At 47.5% G+C, this 22,604-nt stretch overlaps 1 protein-coding gene across 3 annotated transcripts in view; it reads right to left on the reverse strand.

The window, feature by feature from the left end:
- Kif6 (kinesin family member 6) overlaps positions 1-22,604 on the reverse strand; it is a 323,542-nt gene that overhangs the window by 83,067 nt on the left and 217,871 nt on the right. For all 3 annotated transcript variants that reach the window (XM_042265864.2, XM_076557587.1, XM_076557588.1), the window contains one exon: positions 8,280-8,388. In XM_042265864.2, the coding sequence (XP_042121798.2) occupies positions 8,280-8,388 (109 nt within the window). The remainder of the gene's footprint in view (positions 1-8,279; positions 8,389-22,604) is intronic.

Below are 22,604 nucleotides of genomic sequence, written 5' to 3' on the forward strand. Positions count from 1 at the left end.
AATACTACACGCAGGCCAAACACCCATACACACAAAATAATAATAAAAAAAAATCTGTTTTTAAATTGCTAATGAATAAATTTAATTTCTGATGCTTTATGGTGCAAAGGTACCAGAATGAAGTGTGGTGGTGATTTCTCTACCATGACCCATCAGCCATGTGCTAACATTATAGTTAAAAAAAAATATCTTAAAGAACATTGACTTTTTGACATACGATAGTATAGCAGAGGTCAGCCACTGACAGCCAGTCATGAGACAAATCAGATAAAGTTTTACTGGAACGCGTTCACCCATCCATCACCACTTCATCTATGGTGGCTTTTAGTTACCACAGCTGAGTGGAGAGATGTGAGAGGCTGTGTGGCTTGTGGAGCTAAAAGGTTTTCTATTTGACCCTTTACAGAAAATGCTTGCTGCCTCCTGTCACCGAAGACTATTAAACCAGAATCATAATAACCTCCCAACCAGAAATAAATATATCCTGATATGGAGATCTGTCTAGTCTTTTCTCCAGCTCATTTTTACAGGGTGAGGTCATAATGTATGCATAAGTACATATACACATACATAATAATATAAATAATACATAAGATTTTATCCCAATATTTTTTCGTTTAGTATGTAAGTTCTTCTCTATGCCATTAGAAACTCTTATATTTGGTGGGTTAATACTAGTCCATGAGATGGCTGCGCTGGTGCTCAGAGTTCCTGCTACATTTCCTAACAGATCTTTATGAGACATCTACGTGAGCCCAACCTTGTACTGAAGAAACAGTGTAAGACATGACCCACGGAAGGAATGAGCAGCTCTTGAGGGGACCAAGGCCATCATACATGGTGTGGGAGGCATGGCGGCAGGAGGGCAGGGTGACTGGCCATGTTGTGTCACTATCACGAAGCAGAGAGCAGAATGTGGTGCTTGGCTGGCTTGCATTTTATCTTTAGTTCGGTCCAGGACTCCAGCCTGTGGGATGGTGCCACACACAGTAGGAGGGGGTCCTCTGACCTCACTTAGACCTTTCTGGAAACGCTCTCAGCAGACACACTCAGAGGTGTGTCTCCTAAGGGCCTCCAAGTCCAACCACATTGACAACAAAGATGAGCTACCACACCAAGACTTCATGAAATATTAGTTCATCTCTCTTCCCTTCTGCCATGAAATCAAAGGGGAGACCAAAACCCCACAAAAAAAAACAACCAACTAACCAACAAAACAACTACACAATATATGGACACAGCACATATTCTATCTTGGATAACAATAGCCACACTGTTTGAGTTTGTCTAGGAAGAGGCCTATCTATATGCAGTGTGTAGTCAAATCACTTCATGTGTAAGTTGGGAGTGACCTGGATTTGAAGATACACAGAATTTTAGAAAACGTTCACTCTAGAAGTTTCCAAACATATAAAACAGAGAGCACGTTGGGCTGAATCCTCCCACTTTACTGACCCAGTTTTCTGCTGTCCATCTTAATTCAGCAGCCTCTTCTCTCCCCGTCCTTGTCGGCCCTCCCTGAGTCTCACAGGGTTCCAGAGAGGCTTAGCTATCTTACTTTGGCCCTCATCTGCACAGCATTGCCCTAGATGCAGGGAGGGGGAGCCAGGTCAGGAGGACCAGCACCCTGTGCTTGGTAGAAAAGTGGTGACAGTTCTGTCGCTGCTGTTTCTGCATCTGTTTGGCCTGGGACTACAGACAGGGAGTTCCAGGGAAGAGAACTGCATGTTCCTACAAGGCTAAGGACTCCACCCCTGGCTCCCGAATGAAGGCTCCTCATAGGTCATCTTCTCAGTGAGGGCCTGTTGCCTTACGGGGACCAGTGCAGAGGCATCTGGTGAAATTCAGGCCTGATCAGTTCAGCAGCCATTCATGGGGAGCACGGACTGAAGCTCCATGTGCTGTGTGTATGAATATTGACCACCACCAGGCAGGACAGGATCCTTGTGGGGTATGCTGAGCTCGGAGCTGGGGCCGTGCCCAGGAAGCAGTAACCACAGACAATGGAGGCTGAGGGTCATCCTTCCAGCAAACCCATGTAATGGAAGAGGTCCCTGCAGATGGATGTTAGGGGCTCCAACATGGTGGCTAGCTTCCTCATCGTCAGAGGGAATGAGAAGATTTAGGTAACTGAAGGGATGAGACTTCTGGGAACATTCTTGAGAGAATCCTTGTCGCCCTAGGGATGTGCTATCCAAAGGTATGAGTCACTCAGGGTGAAGCAGTCGAGGAACCCCACACCTGGCTACCACACACAACTCACTAGGGAACTCAGACAGGGACTGCTCTGCCCTAGGGCCAGAGATGGTTTATTCTGGAGCCGAACTTGAGTGATCATGGCTTGGGAACACAGATTTAAGTTACCCCGGGTTTATGTTCCCACATGGAAGCAGTTCTGTGGACTTGTTTTTATGGGTAACAAGACAAAGAAAGCCATAAATCAAGGCATTAAAAAAACACCGTGGTGGAAACACCAGAGAGGAGGGTTATAGTTGGGTAGAGGGCTGGTAGTCATCGGATGCTATGTGACCACGGTCTTAGCCCTCCCACTGGGGCAGTTAGTTTTAAGTTAATACATTCCAGCAGTTTTTATCTGTTTATTAGGATGGCAGGTCTGACTCAGAGGTGTGTAAGGAATGGCTCTTGTTAGGCTAAAGATCGCTCTCACCTACAGCATTCCAACCTCTCCATGTCACTGAAGTTTTAATCAGTCAATTTCCCTGTGTAGACAGTTTCTTTTCAGGAATCCTCACACACAGTGGGCACATAGAGGCCAGAAGTCTATGCTAAGTGTCTTTCTTAATCACCCACCACCTTATCTTTTTGAGACAGGGTCTCTTACTGAACTTGGAGCTCACAAATGTGGCTAGGCTGGCAGCCTGGTGAGCCCCACGGGTCTCCTAGCTCTGCCTCCTCTATGCTGGGGTACAGAGGTAAGCTGCGTGCCAGGCTTTCTCAGGTAAGTGCTAGGGACCCGAACTCAGTCCTCATGTTGTACAGCAAGTACTTTACTCTCCAGGCCATTTTACTGTGAGGGAGACCCAGCCTCCCTCCCCCTGCATTTTTCACATGCTAATGCTCCTCTCCTGTGAGTCTCTTCTACTGTCCTCTCCGGCCTGCTGAGAGTCAGGGGGTCAGAGGGTCAGCCACGCCCACTCCCACTCTGCACTTCTGGGAGGCTATGGCAAATCTTCAGCAGTTTCCTTGGCTGCTGAGAGTCCTCAAAGTCGATTTCAAGTAGGCATTCTCAAACAATAGTTCCCCCGAGCATCGGTGTGCCGTGTGTGTGTGTGTGTGTGTGTGTGTGTGTGTGTGTGTGTGTGTGTGTGTGTCCAGCATCGTTTTAAGAAGCAGGGGGTGCTGATAAGACTCTAATCTAATCTGTGCTTCAGAGTTAATAATTGTAGTTCAGCAGACAAGGTGTAAATATAACAATCAAATGGAAAAGTAATAAAGGTTAAACTTGAGGTCTAATGGGCACACGGGAGCTCCTATTTGTCACGGGAGCGTTTCCAGATGGTGCCGTGATTTCCCCAGCCCACTTCTCCTGTTGATTGTAGATTGCTCTTCCATTCTGCGCCAGAAGGACCCAGCTGAGTGAAGGCGTGCTTTTTTGGTTTAGCTAACGTTATTAACGCCTTGATTTCTAGTTGCAGTTCATCTCCCTCTTCATTTCCTCTTTTGTTACTTAATGGGGACTCTGTGTCCAAAGGGTTCAGTTTGTAAGAAGTTTGACACAAAAGAAAAGCTCCCCCGTGCTTTGCCTGGGCCCTGGTATTTACAGAGCACAGGGTCGTCGCTTCTCTTCCTATTATTATATATTAGGAAGATGGCTCATGCCTTGAAAATGGAGTTATTGTGAATAACAATTACCTTCCACTGGAAAAACCTCCACTGAAGAACTGATTCATACACTGTGGGCCAACGAAGGGCAAATGTTCTGTTAATGTGACATCTTATTTCTCTCCTCACACACAGGCAGCTGGACCTCCCCCAGATCTCGGGCAGCACTCAAGCATGCTGGAGAGTCCATGCTAGAAATGTGCAGGGGAGCAGGGAGCAGAAAGCCTCCTCTTGGGTAGCATGGGGCACACAGGCACCCATGTGCCCTCCTGGAACTCCAGACCTGGTCTTGTACCCTGGGGAAGTGCAGAGAATCATGGAGGATTCTGGGCTACCAACAATCCTGCCGTCAGGGATGACTGTCTCTTGCTGTGGGCTAGAGGAGATTAGTTTGGTGTCAGGCAATTCAGTCTCAACGGGATGACACTCCGGAACCATTAACCACAGAGTTCACAGATGAGAGACAAGGGGAGTAAGATGGAGGACTAGCCCTCCGGTCCTGGGTGCTGAGGGACAGTAGAAGGTGAGAACTCTGAGAGGGTGAGAAACCGGATGCCAGCAGACCTCTGGTGGTTCAGAATTCCTCAGACCAACAATTGAGGGTGTGGGTCCTCCCTGCCACTAGGGAGCGCTGGAGCAAATATTTGGAAGGGATCAGGATTACTTGAAGAGTATTTCTATGCCAGGGCCTCAGGGAAGTCACTCCTCTGAGTATCTGGGGATTTACCTTTGTGTCTTCTGTTGGGACACTGTTTGTTTGTTTGTTTGTTTATTAAAAGTTATTTCCTGAAGTCCTCTGCTGTAGGCACCTGTGTGTGTGATGATTGGTCCTTCTCAGTTGACTGGATGTGTGCGTGCACATGTATGGGTCTAGACTCACCCAGGAGACACATCTCTGGTATGTCTGTGAGGATATTTCCAGAGAGGATTAAATGAGGATGGAGGACTCTCTCTCCAAGCTGACAGCATCTTCCATCAGGTGGCCTGGGTTTGAAGATGTCCTGGGGAAAGGCAGCATGTGTGACTGCCCCTGACAGTCATCCACTGGCACTGGACTCCAGCTTCTTCTGCCTTCCAACATGGACGCACTACCAATGACAGTCAGATCTCCAGGCTGTGGGCTTGGACTGGAGCTGCTGAATCATCGGGCTTTGTCAACTGAATTCTCAGCCTCTTCAGTGTGCAGATGGCCCCTGTTGGACTCCCCAGACTGTATCCTGTAAGCCAATCTAATAATTCCCCTTTGTGAGATGTATTCATCCCATTCCTTGTGAGCGCCAGTAATCTCTAACAACTGAATAATCTCTGTGAAAGGGGATAAGAAGTAGGTCCAGAGAGAAGGGGGCTCCAGGTGGTACCCCATTGCCTCTTGGCATGAAGTAGTTCCTTAATGACTTCAATTATATTAACATTAACAGATGTAGAATTTCCTTTTTAGAATGGGCTGGTCTCCTGCCTTTTCGTTAGGTTTATTGCTGGGCAGACCTCTTTTTCAGAGAGTTTTGTGTGAGTCTTGCTAATTCCTTCGCACAATGGCTGAGAGGAAGACAGGAGCATTGGTAGCATTGCCCACTATGGGCAAATAAGATGTGTTTTCAGTAAAATCCTGATGGCTGCTTAGGTTATCAGAACTCTACCGACTGTATGGAGAAGCCTCTGAGAGACCCACACATGCTCACCCTGGATACCATGACCCCCTTCCCCACCAGAAACAGGTCCAGACTCACGTACAAGCCCAAAACAGCCAGGAGCCATGATGATTTTAGAGAAGGGAAAATGAAATACATCTGCTGTGTCAGTGGTTTTTAAACTTGGGTACATAAAGTATCATCGGTGTGTGTGTGTGCATGTGTGTGTGTGTGTGTGTGTGTGTGTGTGTGTGTGTGTATGTGTGTGTATGTGTGTGTGTATGTGTGTGTGTATGTGTGTGTGTGTGTGTGTGTGTGTGTGTGTATGTGTGTGTGTGTGTGTGTGTGGGCGCACACACAGGTGTAGACTGAAGTCAGCTTTGGGTATCATTCCTTTAGCACTGCCACTTGATTTTTGAAATAAGTTCTCTCGCTAGCTGGAACTTGTCTAGTAAGCTGGGCTAGTGGTTGCTGAGCCCTGCGAACCCACCAGTCTCCACCTCCCCCGTTCCCACCAGCCTCCACCTCCCCCGTTCCCACCAGCCTCCACCTCCCCAGTTCTGGTGTTATAAACACACCCTACTGTACCACTGTACTACTACTACTACTACTACTACTACTACTACTACTAATAATAATAATAATAATAATAATAATAATAAAAGTGGGGTTTGGGGATTGAACTCACATCCCCATGCCTGCATGGAAAAGCATTTTACCCACAGGACCATCTTCCCAGGTCCTCTGAATTTTTTTTAAGGGACTCCTCCTTCCAAGGCTCTGGATGTCAAGGTTGCTGAACACTCTGGATCAGTGGTTTCCAAATCAGGTTGTTAGTGGAATCCATTTACAGAAAAGGGATGCTCAATCCATACCTAGTTACATGAGTGTCTGGGGAGTTGGACCCCGGCTTGGTTGAGCTGGGTATCTATCTCCTGGGATCGTTTCACTAGGAATTCATGACTATGAGCTGTCAAAGAAGCCTTAGGGCTCGGTGGAGAGCTGTCTTAGAGGAGGGAGCAGCTGCCGTCCAGCTGACAATCTTGTTTCCAGACACCCAAGGAAGGTAGCCTGCTCTGACATCCCCCTGGCCATGTCAGGAACGTGTGGCATGCAGGGGAGCAGAAGCGTCAGCAGGTTTGAATACCTTCTGTCTCAGATGCTAAGACTGAAGCCAGTGTGTGTCCGTCCGTGCTTCCAGGGAGAGTCTCTGGTTCTTCCCAGACTCACTCTCTTCCTCCTTCCCCTGGTTTTGGTCATTGGCTCTGATTGCTTTTATCCACCCCTCCTTCCAGCTTCCATTCTTTATGTGTGGTGTGTGTACGTGTGTGTTGGATGTGAGTGTCTGTGTATATGTCCGGGTCAGAGGAGGACACCAGGTCCCACTCTATCAGCCTCCACGTTATTCCTTTGAGACAGCATCTCTCCCTGAGTCAGAGCTGTGCTGGTAGCTCCAGGGACCTTCCTGTTTCCACCCCGCACAGCACTAGAGTGAGAGGTGCCTGAGTGGCCAAGTCCAGAGTCTTACATGGGTGCTGGGATCTGAAATCAGGCCCTGATGCTTAAGTAGCAATCACTCTTAACCAGGGAGCCGTCTGTCTACCCCCGACCCCCAGGACTTCCCTTTGCATGGTACACTCACGTGGATCTGTTTGTACGGGTCTCGGTTTGGTTTTGGGCTGGTCCATCTGTAATGTTTTGGAACTGTGTTCCTTCCTAGTGTTGTGCCTTTAAGATCTATCCTTGTTGACATACACATATCTAATCCATCACCCCCACCGCCACCACACTACATCCTAATCCACGGACTTTCTGTTATATTAACTGTCAGCTGCTCAGCACGGGAACCTGGAGTATGTCCAACTATAGCTAACTACAAGCAGTGTGGCCATGAAGGTTCTATGTGCACTTTTAGGAGCCCAAGTGGGATATTTACCCCCAAATAGAATTGATAGGTCACAAGGTGCACACACTTCTCCGGACTGAGAGGACCTGGACTGCTCTCCAGAGTGTTGGATATGAGTTGTGTTACTGGATTCCCGAGGAGCTCTGAGATCTGCCCCTGCCCTGGGGAAGGAGCCGTCAGTCCGAGTTTGTCCTCTGGCCCTTCCCAGCTGAGTCTCTCACTCCTCCAGGCAGCAGTCATGTTAAACCTTCACCTCTCTGCTCAGGCCTGCTCATCTACTCCAACTCTTGATTTTACAAAAATATGGAGGACCTAAAAATGTGATTTTGTCTACACATTAAAAAATTGTGTATGTGTAGACCAGAGGCCAATTCCATTGTCTTCTATTACTTTGTTTTAAAAGCTGACCTGGGGCCCCATTTGTTTGACTAGACTGGCTGGCCACCGAGTCCCAGAGAACCTGCTTTCTCTCTCTGTCTTCCCAGTGCTGGGATTACAGGGGCATGGTGCTGGTGACTGGATCACAGGTCCCCATGCTTACATAGCAAGCCTTTACCCACTGAGCCAGCTCCCAGCTTGAATTTTTGCCCCTGAAGATGCTGAGGGCATTTGTAAGAGCTCTAGGCTGATGAGAACACATACAATGTGAGCGTTGTCCATAGTGCTAATGCTATCCGTAGCCGACCCCTGACCCGCCAGTGGCTTACCCCAGCAGTACTGGGATGGGGAAGCTCACACATGGAAGAGAACTATAACAGGGTGCATGCAGGGAAATGTGAAACTGTAGACATTGGACTTTCTGGCAGACATTAGGCTGACTAGTTAGAAGGACAGACTAGGAAGTCTCTGGACTGGCCTACCTAAGCCTGGGGGAGGGGACAGCTACTCTGACTGGATCTTACCTCTGCTTCAGAATCTGTTTGTTGTCTTCGATGGTGACACTGTCAGCGTGGTCCCTCTTGAAAATTTCAAAAGCCTCCTGGCGTCCCAGGGACATCTCCTCTCTCATTCCTATTTGGAGACACAAGGGGATGGCTTCAGTCACATCATCAGGATGCCATTAATTTCACTACCACTTTATTCGGATCATAAAGCTGGTCTTGGTAGAGGCTGGCCAGACAGGTGGTGCCTGACCAGAGGCTGTGCCTGAGTCCACATGACTCAAGGGGCGGGGGTGGGGCTTGGAATGCCTGGTCAGAGGAAATGAGAACCAGGCCTCCAGGCCTCAGATGGTGAGCACATCTGTGAATCCACTTCCTGCCATCCCTTGGTGGCACAGCTCTTCCTGTTTTCTCCTCATGCCCCATTTCGGGTCGTTAAATTTCTCTCTGAATTCCAGATATTTAGTTACACAATTAGAGTCCAGATGAAAGGTACAGAATCTAGAAAGTTCTGCTTAGCTTCTAGCTTCTATTTAACAATCCAGCCTTACTTCCTATGGCTGGTGAAGAGGGTCCTGGTCCTTAGCCAGGAGTTAGTTATACGCTCCATTCCAAAGCCCATGGTGGGAGGTCCCGAGTTTATGCCCAGCTTTAACACCCTAATTTGCCACTGCCACTCACAGGCCAACCCCACAGCTTGGCTCTGCCCTCAGCACCAGTTCTGGAGCCCAGCCTCAGGAAGGAGGCCCTTTAGAGGATACAGGAGGCTTCCCCACTGAGCAGATGTGTACTTGGGTCCCTCAGGGACACCTCAGTGACAGCTAGGCTTTGGATACTCTACAGGTTTTTGTCTTTTGAGACAGGATCTCATGTAGCTCAGGCTGACCTTGATCTTGCTACATAGCCAAGGATGACCATGCCTTCTCGACCCTCCTGCCTCTACCTCCCAAGTACTAGGGTTACAGGTGTGTGCCAACCACACTTGGTTTATGCTAGGAAAGGAACTCAGATCAGGGCTTAGTGCATGCTAGGCTGTGGGTCCCCAGACTCTAACGTGCACTGGCAGTCCCAGGATGCAGAGGAGCTGGGGAGCAGGTCTCCAGTGGCCCGGTATGAATGTCCCGGTTCCGGAGGACTGTTTATTGAAATGGTGGGGTTGGCTTACATAGCTTGAGTATGGGGGAGGGAGGGAGAGTCAAGAGAGGAAGTGCAGCAGCTGGTGGAGGGGTGAGGAGGGTGAGGAGGGTGAGGAGGGGAGCACACAGGGGCTCTCCAAGTCACCAGTCAGATTAGCAGACTGCCGGTCACATGATTTCTAAGAAGACAGTTTTTTTTTTGGGGGGGGCGGGACAGAAGCTTGACTGACTTTATGGTATTGTGGCCTTTGTCTCTGTAGAGTTGGGTAGGCCCAAGCCTGATTTGGGAAGGGAGCGGCCTCACGCCTGCCGTGGAGTGATGTCCCAGGTTTGGGCAACACTCTACGGCCCTTCATCTGGCTCGAGAATCCATACTAGGCCAGCAATCTTTCATTTAAAAAAAAAAATTCTGCCTTTCTCCTCCCCACCCCACATCCAGAAGGCTCTTTCTCTTCTATTTTTCCAACACCTCTGCTGATCTTTGAAGAGTCAGCCTTAGCTGTCAACCCCACCATCCCCACCAAAGCTTTCCCTGAGCCCACACAGACCAGAGCCTCTATCCACCAGGCAGTCCGGCAGACACTGTCTCTGTACATGGCATTCCTTTTCAGTGAAACGCAAATTCCTCCAGGGCCACATACCATATTTTTATCTGACCCCCCAGTGTTTGGTTCAGAATCTGCACTCAGAAGACAATCTGCGTCTGTCAAGTTCCCAGGGCCAGGACTGAAGTGGGTGGGGTGGTGAGGCTGTTCTTATGGTGATAGGAACACAGGCCAGGGCTGGTGAGGTTTATGGTGAAACCCAGGCTTTGAGAGACCCATTCTTAATGGCCTCATGCAGCATCTCCTTCCTGGAAAGAGCTCCGATGATATCTCCTGTCCTCCGTGTGAGGAACTGGACCAGCCCATCTGACACCAATTTCATGATCACTGTGATAAAAATAGCGACAGGAGGAATGTCTGGGTGGTGACGCTTGAGGCGCATGGCCCTCCACCCTCTTGAGTCAGGGCCTCTTTCTGTCTCCATCTGTCCCGCACTCTCCTGGATCTGGTGGGAACTGGTTGGCGTGAGACTCATCAAGTTCAGCTCCAGGGCTCTGGGGCACAGCTCTCCAGTGAAGCCCTCTACCTCCGGTCCCCAGGCTACGCTCATCTGTAACACTGTGTGCTTCATGACGCAGCGTTAGCTCCACAGACGACACACTGCTGCTTTCTGTGGGACCCTCAGGCTGCTCCCCAGAGGCTTCCACCCCTCAGGCTGCAGCAGGGATGGAGTGAAGGGGAAACTTCACAGCCTGGCCCTCTCTCCTCCAGCTCCTGCTGTCTTTGTTATGAGGACAGTGCCCATGGCATTCTTGAGGCAGTAAGTCTGGGGAGAACTTGTGATCAGCTGGACAGGCCCTGGGTTGTCCCTGAGAGGGGTTGTGGGAGCAGGAAGGATACGGAGGGCACGTCCTTAGAGAATCTAGAAGATTCTGCTATAGGATCCTTCAGTGTAACATGGAAGATATGAATCATTGTTTTTTGAAGATTGGATCACTGAAAAGATAAGAACACGCCTGGGCTTGCCACCTGGAAGATGGCACCAGGGTTCCTACCAACCTGAAGACTGCATTCTGGAATTTGGGTGGCTTGACTGTGGTGACCATGACTGGGAAGTAAACAGCTGAAACCTGGCAACTGGTTTTCCAAGCCCTGAAGCCAACATCAGTGGCTTATCCAAAGGGGAAGCAGGGCCTGGATTCTGCAGAGATTTCCGGGATGCCTGAGGGATGGACACCACAAGCAGCTGATGGGTGGGAGCTTCATCTCCATCTCAGCCTCCCGCCTGGCTGCCCCTGTCCTTGCTCATAGACTATGTCTACCTCTTTTCTGATTATAGATACGCTCGACCTGGGGTCACCCCCCAATTTAAAGAACACTTTCCTCTATGGAAGAGTCCTCTCTGCTTTTCTGTTCCTCTTTGGGTTTAGGAATTACGCTCTTCCTCCTGTGAGCAGCTCCAGCCTTAAACACACATCACATGCACGAGAAAGAGAAAGGGAGCAGACTGTATTTGCGAGCTCACCTTGCTGAGGGACAGGCATCTATCTATTGCTTCCCTCAAGAGGTGTTGATTCATCTTTGGCATGGCCCAGGCATGCAACAGAGATGTGTAATTGGACGGGTGGATTGAAGCTTTGAGGGTGATGTTTAAAGTGCTCAGAGTCCAGCCAGGGAGAAATAAAAGGGAACAAATGATTGCATTGCAGCCTGCTCTGCCGCTGTGGGACTGGGGAAGGCTGCTGGGAGGCGGAAGCATCCTTCAGGGCGGGGCAGCGTCTGCTGGGGAAGAGGTTTTGGATCCCAGTGGGAGGGGAGACGTCACACATGCACCGCAATCCTAATATCTGGGAGGTAGAGGCCAGAAGATCCAGAGTTCAAGGTTATCTTCAGCTATAAGGAGTTCAAGACCAGCCTGGGCTATATGCTGTGCTAGAGATCAATGTATATGGATGACTTTGAACTCACGATCCAGCCTCAGCCTCCCCAGGGCTGAGGTTACAGCCGTTCCTCTGCCACACCCAACCTGTGGCTTTTGTTTTGCAAAATAAACTGTGACATCACAGGCTATGTGATGCATGTGTCCCTGGTCCCCTCTGCCACCATGCCCCCGCTGGGTAGGCTCACACCTTCTGCCTTATGAAGCTGAAATCCAACATTCTTCTCCCTACTATGAATCACTGTGTCTTGTAGCCCACTGTTAGCCATGCACCCCAACTCTAAGAAGCTTTTACACAAATACACGATCTCAGGGGAGCAAAGAGAAATCCTGTAATTTGTTGACAGCTAACAGGGTCTGTAAAACATAGAACTCCCCTGGTCTCCATCCCAGTGTTTCAGAATCAGTTCCTCACCGAGGCCTGAGACTTAGGGGTTCTTACCTGTTGTGCTTTCTAGTACTTTGCTCACTTACAGGGAATTCTAAGTCACAGGTACCAACACCAAACTGCAGAAAATGTGATGGCTACCAGAAGCCACCTGGCTTGGTGAGCCACAGAACCATTTAAACTGGATAGATATGTCCCCCAACAACACTGCATTCTCCAGTGGTTAGCTGGGAAATATTGTCCAGCCCGAAGACAGAGCACTTGTCTACTTGTGATAGTGACTTAGAGTGCTCAGTTAGGAACGGCAGCCATTAAGGGATGTGTCACAGTGCTCTTGGGGGTCTGAAGGCATTCAATTATTATACAATGTCCCCCATCCCCTTGTTATTTAAACATTTATTTATTTTAAGTGTTCGCTTGCATATATGTCTGTGTACCACATGTATGTCTGGTGCCCACAGAGGCCAAGAAGAGGGCATCTGATCCCCTGGAACTTGAGTTACAGATGGTTGTGAGCCACCATGTGGGTGCTGGGAATTGAACCCCGGACCTCTAGAAGAGCAGCCAGTGCTCTTAACTGCTGAGCCATCTCTCTAGCCCCCTTGCCTCCTTCTTAATGTTCTCTCTTTTTTTAAATCACCATAAAACTGAATCCCTTATTTTGCTGCAGAACATAGCTCAGAGCATTTGGAAGCTCTCCCCATGCTAGAAGCTAACACAGGGTCCGTCCCATGAAAACTGAGTGGAAAGAACACGGTGGGGCCGTGGGGAACTTCTGCTTCTGTCTTGGATCTGCTGTCTCTGATTTCCTTTGGTCTGGGGCATGTGGACCTCAGCGTATTTTCCTGGCTCTTCTCACACAACCTACTACTGCTTAAGCTATTGCTTCAGAACTGACCAGAGGAAAAGGATGAAGGAAGGGTTCTTTACCCATGCTGAAAAGTGATTTTGTGCACAGAGAGCCAAAAATATATTTTCTTTGGGAGACATGGCTTCATGCAGAGCTCCAGTTCCCTCTGACTCAAGAAGAGGGGGAAGAAAAGAAGACCAATAGGAAGTGTTGAAAAGTACAGGGCAGAGAGAGGTGGCTTCCAGAGTGAGAGGGGGTTTGGTGCTCGGAAACTTTTGAAACGATAGGTAACGGAATGGTCTGATACACTGTGACTGTCCAAGGATGCCAGGCCACGGGCAGGCATGGAGCATACCTTTGTATGGCATCAAATACAAGGTTTTAAATATTTATTTGTATTTTATGTGTATGTACTTGAGTAGTGCCCAAACAGGCTAGAAGAGGGCACTGGATTGAGCTGCATTGTGGGTGCTGGGAATCAAAACCAGATCCTCTAAAAGAGCAGCCAGTACTCTTAACAGCTGAACCATCTCTCCAGCCCCTGAAGGTTTTTACAGGCAAGAAAATTTCTAAATATTTGTTGAATTGCATGAAATATATATGACTATCTTTCTGTAAACAATTAGAAAATTCCATCCCTGGGTGTGTGCCTAAGTTGGAAGAATGGGCCTGGGAATGTGAAGGAGGTGGCTTAGATGAGTGTTGAAGTGGAGATGGGGGAGGGGAGGAGACAGTCTGTCAAGGTGAGACACGAGACAAGAAATTCAGGGGGTGTATGAAGACCCAAAGAATGGTTAGTTTTCTGACAGTCTCAAGACTCTTGACTTGGACAAGGATTGTCCTTGGGGTCATAATGAGGAAGTGAGGCCCCAATCAGAGACTCTGGGGCAAAGGGCAAGTCAATAATCTACTCCAGAATGGAGAGCAAAGGAGCCCTTGATGCTGCGCTGGACAAATGCACTGGAGAGTAGAGGGCTCAGTGTGTCTGGAAGTTTTCCTGTGTCCTGCCTGGCCTGTGGTCAGGACAAGTATCTCCCACTCATGTCCCCCAAGCAAGCACACAGAGGCTTATATTGATTATAACTGCTTGGCCATTAGCTCAGGCTTATTACTGACTAGCTCTTACACTTAAATTAACCATAATTTTTATCTATGTTTAGCCACATGGCTTGGTACCTTTTCTCAGTTCTGTCTTGTCATCTTGCTTCCTGTGTGTCTGGCTGGTGACTCCCAACTCAGCCCTTCTTCTTCCCAGAATTCTCCTTGTCTGTTTATTTTGCCTATACTTCCTGCCTGGATACTAGCCAATCAGCATTTTATTTATCAATCAATCAGAGCAACACACATTCACAGCATACAGAATGACATTCCACAGCACTTCCCCTTTTCTGTCTAATCAAAAAGAAAGGTTTTAACTTTAACATAGTAAAATTCCATATAATAGAACAGTTATCAAGCAAGAATTACAGTTACAATATCTAGTCTATTTGTATTTGGCAAAATTAAAGAAAATATTCTATCTATCCTATATTTGTGAGTCTAAAGTTTCATATCTAATTTACTTTTTATCATAACAAAGGAAAATTTTAACTATCTAGTCTTCAACTATATCAAAGATCCCAGAAGTATATAATATTACCTAAGTAAACAGGAAGTACATTGTAAGCAACTTCCAAAAATCCAGAATGAGAGAGACAGCTGCCTGCCTGGACAGTCATCCAAAGTTCCTCTGCAACACTGGAGCATCCATCTTCAGCCCAGCCTCATCTCTCAGTTACTTTTCTCTGTGTCCTGAGAATGCCTGGCAGTCTCCTCTGTGACTCAGGAACCTGAAGGACCATTTTGCCTTGTTTTGGCAAATTTAGTAGTCACCTTCCTATGGGTCCTGAATGTCCAGTCAATACAACATTTTATCAAGCAGTCCAGTCAAGAACAGTTTCTTGTCCAAATGGCTATTTTTGTCAAGAAGAAGATAAACTCCATATGGAGTGTCTTCAATGCCCATCTTCCTCTTTGAAGTAAATGTGTCCTGTAGAATATTTGGCAGAGAAACCTCAGATAACTATCCACGAAGCTGGCTGTTTCTGTCATAACTCATTTTTTGGAAGTCGCTTGTTTGCCCTTCATGTTTTACTAGGTAATATTATTTCTTTCACGGGTCACTGAGGGAGTTGAAGATTAGATAGTTGTAGTTACAGTTTTCCTTGTTAAGAAATTCAGAAAAGAAACTCATTAAGAAAGAGGTGTTAAGTGCGTAAGTTTGAAAGACATTATAAGATAGTTTTCTGTTGGTAATACAAGATAGAAGAGAAAGTTAATTAGGTACATTTTGAACTCACCAAAATAGAATAGATAATGTAATATTGTCTCTGAATTTGTCAAATGCAAATGGACTAGACATTGTTGATGTATTTATTGCTTGTATATATTGTATATGGTTATTGTACTTATTGTATATAGTTTTTCTTATACTAGTTATAACTTTTATTTTTTTATTAGACAAAAAAAGGGGAAATGCTGTGGGATAATACCCTTGTAAACTAATTTAATAAAATGTTGATTGGTCAGTAGCCAGGCAGGAAGCATAGGTGGGGCGAGGAGACAAGGAGAATTCTGGGGAGAGGAAGGCTGAGTCAGGAGTCACCAGCCAGACACAGGGGAAGCAAGATAACAAGGCAGAACTGAGAAAAGGTACCAAGCCATGTGGCTAAACATAAATAAGAACTATGGGTTAATTTAAGTGTAAGAGCTAGTCAGCAATAAGCCTGAGCTAATGGCCGAGCAGTTATAATTAATATGAGCCTCTGTGTGTTTACTTGGGGGACACGAGTGGGAGAGATTTGTTCTGACCACCGGCTGGCCAGCTGGGACACAGGAAAACTTCCAACTACAGCCGAGATCTCAATGAGATGTGGACTGGAGCTGAGGTGAAGGCTTGCTGGTAGAGTGCTTGTGTGAGCAAGAAGACCTGAGTTTGGATTCGTAGCTTACACAAAAGCCAGGAGCTTGAGAGGTAGGAGCAGGCAGCTCCCTGGACTTTACTGGCTAGCTAGCCTAGCCAAATTCATGAGCTCCAGGTTCAGTAAGAGACCCCCCCTCAAACTAAGGTGGAGAGTGACTGAGGAAGATACTCCACATTGACCTCTGGCCTTTATACACTTGCACATAGTTGCACACACAGATGCACACACCTATGTCAACATTTATATACACCACACACACACACACACACACACACACACACACACACACACACACATATGCATACAGAGATGTGGACCATTTCTGAGGAAGATCAGAGGGGCAGCTGAGACACCAGCTTACCTTCCTCCCTGCCATGGGGAGGATTTAGTGAGGAGGGATGTCTGGGGGCACTTGAAAGAACAAATCTTCAGCCCCAGGTGGCTGCTTTCCTTCCTCACACCCATGGAAGTACTGCTAGCAACCCACAGAATTCTCTGCCAGAGAAACTCATTACAGACTTGGCATTTTGGGCAAGCTCTTTGGGCAGGCTTGCCCTCAAATGCTCTTTCTTCAAGAGGTGGCTTCCAGATTATGAGCCAATTAAATGACAAGTGGCATTTAATGAGCTTCCTCTGTCCCCCTTCTTCATCTCTGTGCCTTTTGTTTTGTCGCTTCAGGAGCTGGCATATGGATCATCGCTGCCGCACTCCTGTTCCCCCTCACGCCACGCCCCCCCCAGGGGTAGCCTCGCCTTTGAGTGCTCCCATCACTGAGAAGATTGTGGGTGGATAATGAGGAGTCCTTTCCCCATATTCTCTGCCACCAGGGTGATAGAGGTCACCATAGAAAACAGTGTCATTTGCCACGATTCTGTTCACTTGAAAGGGCCATGATTAGCCCAGCTACAATTTAAGGGGTTGCTGGGTGGGTCCAGTGGGATATGGAATCTGAGGATGAGAGGAAGAGAAAAAACACAACAAAAAACCGCTTAGCCACGGCCAAAGTGACTGCAGATGTCAAGAACACAGAGTGGATCTTTGGCAAGGTCAAGGATGATGCTCATTTAACTGATTCCCTGCTTTTGATTGACAACTTCTGGAATAGGCCAGTGGCCCAAGGCTTGGGAGTCAAAGGTCTGTATTCAACCATTGCTATCACCTGGGCTAAAGTTCTCAGATGAGGAGCTTCCTTGGAGTTTCCTGGGTTGCCACATGAATGATGACAGAGGACAGCCTGCAATTAGAAGATCCTCAGCACTGACTTGGACCAGACAGCAGCACATAGGCTTGGCAAGAGCGCCGGGGAGGAGAGCAAAAGGAAAATGTGAAGTGGAAAGCCACATAAACCTTAGGAGACCCACCCAATGGTGACACCACATTTAAATAAATCAAATGGGTTCCTGACTCCTAGTGCCAGAAGTCACACATGCCGCGGGCATCCTCCATGAACCCAGCAGTGCGGAGCTGGTAGGCTGGGTGGGACTGGGGGCAGCATGCTCAAGGCCAGTGTATTTTCCTTTTGCTTTAGTAACCGTGTCTGATTCATCCTCCTGCTCCTGTGGCTCTGGCTCCAACTTTCCCCACAGTCAGCAGAGAAAGGCTCAGCATGCTGAGCAAGCGGACACTGAGCATCATTAGGAAGGGAAGCTTCTAGAAAGCATCATCTAGAAAGCATCACGAAGACCCCTCAACAGTGATCCAAAGGTCGACCACAGAAGACACTTTTCTCTGCTGAGCCCCTCTAGGGTTTTTATGTTGTAAATATTCTCATCCAAGACAAAGTACCCATGAGTACCATCCAGAGAAGACAGTGGACAGATGTGGGCACTGAGCCTGGAAAGCAGTCTGGGTCCTGCTGGCATTCCTGGGGTTTGAAGCTAAATTAGCAATCTGAAGGAAGCTGCTGGGGCCTGTAGGCCTGGGCTCTCAAGTGCTCCTGGTCCTCTCCAGTCCACTGATGCAGATGTTCTGAAAGGGCCTCAGTGTCCAGTCCCATGCCCAGGATTCGGGTGGCAGGACCTGTGTGCCCTGACCCTGTAAGTGAAGGGACAAGTAGCTGACAGACCCTCTAAATAGAGAGCCTGCCTTCCTCTTCAGCTTCTGCATCCCTGAACTCACAGGATTCTGAGTCTGCAATGTCCTGAGTTACTTCCAAAGGACAGTTAGCAGGACCCCAGTGTCCCATGGGGAGAAGGGTCCTCTCATCACTGTGTTCTGGAGACAGTGGCTTAAGTATCATAGACATGGCTTGTCAATCTCTTAAATGAGGGAGTGTCCCTGTCATCTAAGTTAGCAATGCAGTACATTCCAGTCTTTATCCGCATATATTTTGAAAGAAAAATTAAGATTTATCTTGTCTCAGTAGCAAAAAAAAAAAAAAAAAGCAACCTCCCCAATGCCAATGCAGCATCCCCTAATTATGTATGAACTCAAGCAAATTTGATGCCTCCCTAGGTCAGAGGATGTGGTGAACCAATTAAAAATTCACTATGTCTGTGCTCATCATTTAGGGGAAAAGGTGGGGGAATTATTTATTTATTTATTTATTTATTTACTTATTTATTTATTTATTTATTTATTGTGTGTGCACGTGCACGCTCCCATTCTGTGTGACAGGGAAGTGATGTAATCCCCACAACTCTGCTGGTGTGAACTGGGCTTTCTAGAACATCATATGTGTCAGAGGCCTCCCCTCGGCTGCATCATTTCATTCTCCCTGTGGCCCTGTTACCCACTTGCTATTGGCCCATTTTAGAGGTTAGGTAGTAGAAGCTGAAAGAGACCGAAAGTAAGTCAACTGAGACTGCGCAGTAAATTATAGACCTTGTTCCTGGGTCTGACTCCACAGCTCTCCTTCATTTCTCTACAGAATGGGACCATCGCTCAAGGATAGGCAACCAGAGTACATACCTGTGAGCTGTACAACTTGAGCTGATGTATGGATGTGCTGTGCAATGAGAATAATCAAGGGAGTTAAGGAAGTTCCCTGTGCATGGTAACAGTTTGGCTCCCCCTTTAAGTGTCCTGTATACACCACAGCATTGGTAACTGGCTAGTGTCCTAAGATAGCTACACAGCGCTGTACATTAGAGGCCCGGGATTTCCTCAACGTGTGGCTGAAAGTCTGTCTTTTGTCCAACATCACCTTCCCTCGAGAGCAAACCCCATCTCAGAGCTACTCTCTGCCTTCTGGGAGATGCTTTGCTACAACGTCCTCCTCTACCAGCCTTCCTCAGCATACAGCTCCAAGTTCACCACCTGGAATACTGTAGACACTGCAAACAAGCTCTGTTGACTGAAGAGATGACCAGAGATGGAGCGTCTCTGGTGAAAGTGCCTTTTCTTACAAATGGCACTGCTAAACTGTATGTTCAACTCGCAGGCATTTTTTTCTACATATAAATTTTCCGATATACAATCAGCTGTGAATCATTTGTTTAAAAGTCTGACAGGATGGATGGATAAACACTTCAAAAGTGAAAGTGGAAGAAGGAGTTATAATTATCGTTATGGGGGACGGTAAGGCATTTGAAAGCCCACCCACTGCAAGCTGTTTGGAGTACACGAACCATTTTAATGCCACAGGAGGATTCTGAAGGGAATAGGAACTGTGGGTTGTGCAGTGGGCAGGAGTGGTGTTAACACCCAGGCTGGCTCCACAGCTTCTCTGTTCTCAGCTTCTCCACCACAGCCACCCCGTTCCTTCCTCAGCAGCCCCCTCTCCTCATCTTCCCACACAGCGCCTGCCTGTGGGCTCCGGATACTCAGCACTTAGCCTCCCTTCTGCAGACAGTGGAACCGGCGCCCACTATTCTTTCAAAGGCTAACCCTTCCTCTGTCCAGGCTGTGGTACCCAGGCCCTCCTAGGCCTTCTTCCTTCCAGTATCCCGCCCCCCTCTCTGGCCTAAGCAACTCTTCCCTATTTTTTTGGATTGTTCCCATCAGCATGTTTAAAAAACCCCTGGTGAATGGGTTACAGATAGATGTTGATATAAACTTGTAGGTACAAAAATGGCAGGTTAGAGCATCCTTGTTCATAAACCTTGACTCTACCACTGAAGTAGTTGGGAAGATCACTACTCACAGTGGGATGAGCACACAGAGGGATGGGCAGAGGGGACATTGCTATCTTTAGGGGAACATGCTCTCACGATGTTGTCTCTTTACCCCATTTATCATCCAGTTCTCTTTCTGCTTCTCTGATCCTTTCCACACACCACAAAATGCCTCAGCCAGGGTTTCAGCATTCACCATCTCAACAGCCTTACATCTCTTTCTTTCAATGAAGTTGCAAACTGTCCATCTATTCCACTGAAACTCATCTTCCCAGATCCACAAGGACCTTAACATTTCAAAGCCAGTGGTCAGCTTTCTGTTCTTATTTTAGCAGAGCTTAGGAAGCAGTGTGCAGCGCAGTCAGGAAGTGTGTGGGATGCCCTCAGTCAGCCATGAATGGTGGTAACAGGTGCTACTTCCTGGTTAGTGATAGCTAGCTTTTAACTATCAACTTGCCACAGCCTAGAACCTCCTGAGAATACAGCTTCTGAATTGTCTATATCGGGTTGGCCTGTGGGCATGTCTGTGGGGGATCGACTTGATTGTTAATGGACCCAGACCACCGTAGGTGGCACCATTCCCTAGACTGAGCCTGTTGCAGAAAAGTTGGAAAATATAGAATGGTATAAAGAAGTTGGGAAAACACAACACAACTACAATCACTTACTTAGTTGCTGCATTTTTTCCTCCCAGTTCATACTGTGCTCTGCTTTATTACTTAGTTAAGATGAAAGCACACACAACTCCTTAGCCATAGTTACGATGATGACACACACACAATTCCTTAGCCTGTTTATTTTATTTAACATTATCTCATAACCCTTATGGTGCATTAAGATCTTCAAGGATATTACTTTTTATAGCTACATAATCTACCTTCCTTATAGTCTATTCCCTCATGTCAGACATTGGATTGTTTTATATACATGGTTTGTAGGTATCTGCATGGATTATCTTGCTACATGACCACATCAAATCAATTGTTTCAATAAGTACTCACAGAGCCACTGTACAGCGCTTACTATGTGTGCAGCTAGGAGTTCAGTGGTGAATGAAGCCTTAACTCCTTCAGCACCATTCTTCTAAGGCCACCAGACTGCAGGAGAGTGTGTCCACAAAGAGAGGCATTGCAAAGGAAGAGACCGGGAAGACACAGACAGTGAGCAGCGAGGCTGTGTGACTCAGGGGAGGAGGAGGATGGTTTCTCCAAGGGGGCTTCTCTGCAGAGGCATTCTGGGTATTTTAGTAAGCTGGCTTGCCAAAGGGAGTTTGGAATTGATTTTCTTCTTGCTCTCTAGGAAGCCAGGTGATCCTGAAGGAAGAACCCTACAAAAGTGTGCCCTAGAAACCATCTTGAGCTCGACTCCTCTAGTCCTTGACTTTCTTTCATATGGGAAGTAGAAGTGTGTGGGCCTGCACACATGTGTCTCTGTGTGTGTGTACTTGTGAATATGATTGTGTAAATGTGTGTGTGCAAGTCTGCATGCATGGGTATGGTAGACCAGGAGAGAGGGGGTCTGTGGGGATGGAAAGACCCAATCCAGCAGGCACAGAACAGAACTCAAAGGGTTCTGTCTACATGGCGTGGAGTGAACACTTTCTGTGTCTGACATTTACAGGTGGTCCACGACATATGCCTTATGACAGGAAGCACTTGGGCGCAATGGGTAGAGATGGTGGCGGTGGGCGGGAGAAAAGGCCTGGAGTGACTGTTCACAGGGGCTCCGGGTTTGTCAATCAGACCACAGAGAAAGCCCCTGTAGTTAAGGCCCAGAAAGGGCTTACCTGATTTCTTCACTCACTCGTGTATAAAATTAACAGCTGGATTAAGGAAGCAACACAAGCATCCATCAGCAGAGGAATGAATGAAGAAAGTGAGGTTTACATGCATACAAGGGAAATTTTCAGTCTTCAAGAAAAACAAAGGTGTGCCCTTTGCAGGAAATGCACACAACTGGAGGTGATCACAGTAAGTGAACTCAGCCAGGCTCATAGAGGGTTCCTAGAGTTTATATAAATGAATGAAATTATGTTTTTATATGTCATGAAAGCCGGAGCAAGGGGAACAAAGGTGACTGAACAGGAGGAACAGGGAGAAAGGAGGTTTGGGGGCCTCTGGTGAATATGATCCATGGGCAAGGTAGATATGTATGCACATGTCCTTCTAGGACACAGACCAAGTAAAGTGAATATATATGGTGAAAATAAAACACACAGTCATGAAGCATTAAAAAAAGAGGAGGAAGAAGAGGAAGGAAGGGAGGGAGGGCAGGAGAGTCCTCTTTTTTTCAAGCCAGAAGCAGAACTGGATTGTGGAAGGCAAGCCGATGCCATGTGCATGGGCCCTCATCTCCACAGTGTGTTGGGTGGCGGGAAGAGGAAGAGAGGATGCTAGGAGCCATTGAGCATGATGGAGAAGCGTCCGGAGTGGAGCCAGACTGACATTTTCTGCTAGGAAACGTTCACTGG

The sequence above is a fragment of the Peromyscus maniculatus genome, chromosome 21 (assembly GCF_049852395.1).
Source record: "Peromyscus maniculatus bairdii isolate BWxNUB_F1_BW_parent chromosome 21, HU_Pman_BW_mat_3.1, whole genome shotgun sequence".
Classification (NCBI taxonomy): domain Eukaryota; kingdom Metazoa; phylum Chordata; class Mammalia; order Rodentia; family Cricetidae; genus Peromyscus; species Peromyscus maniculatus.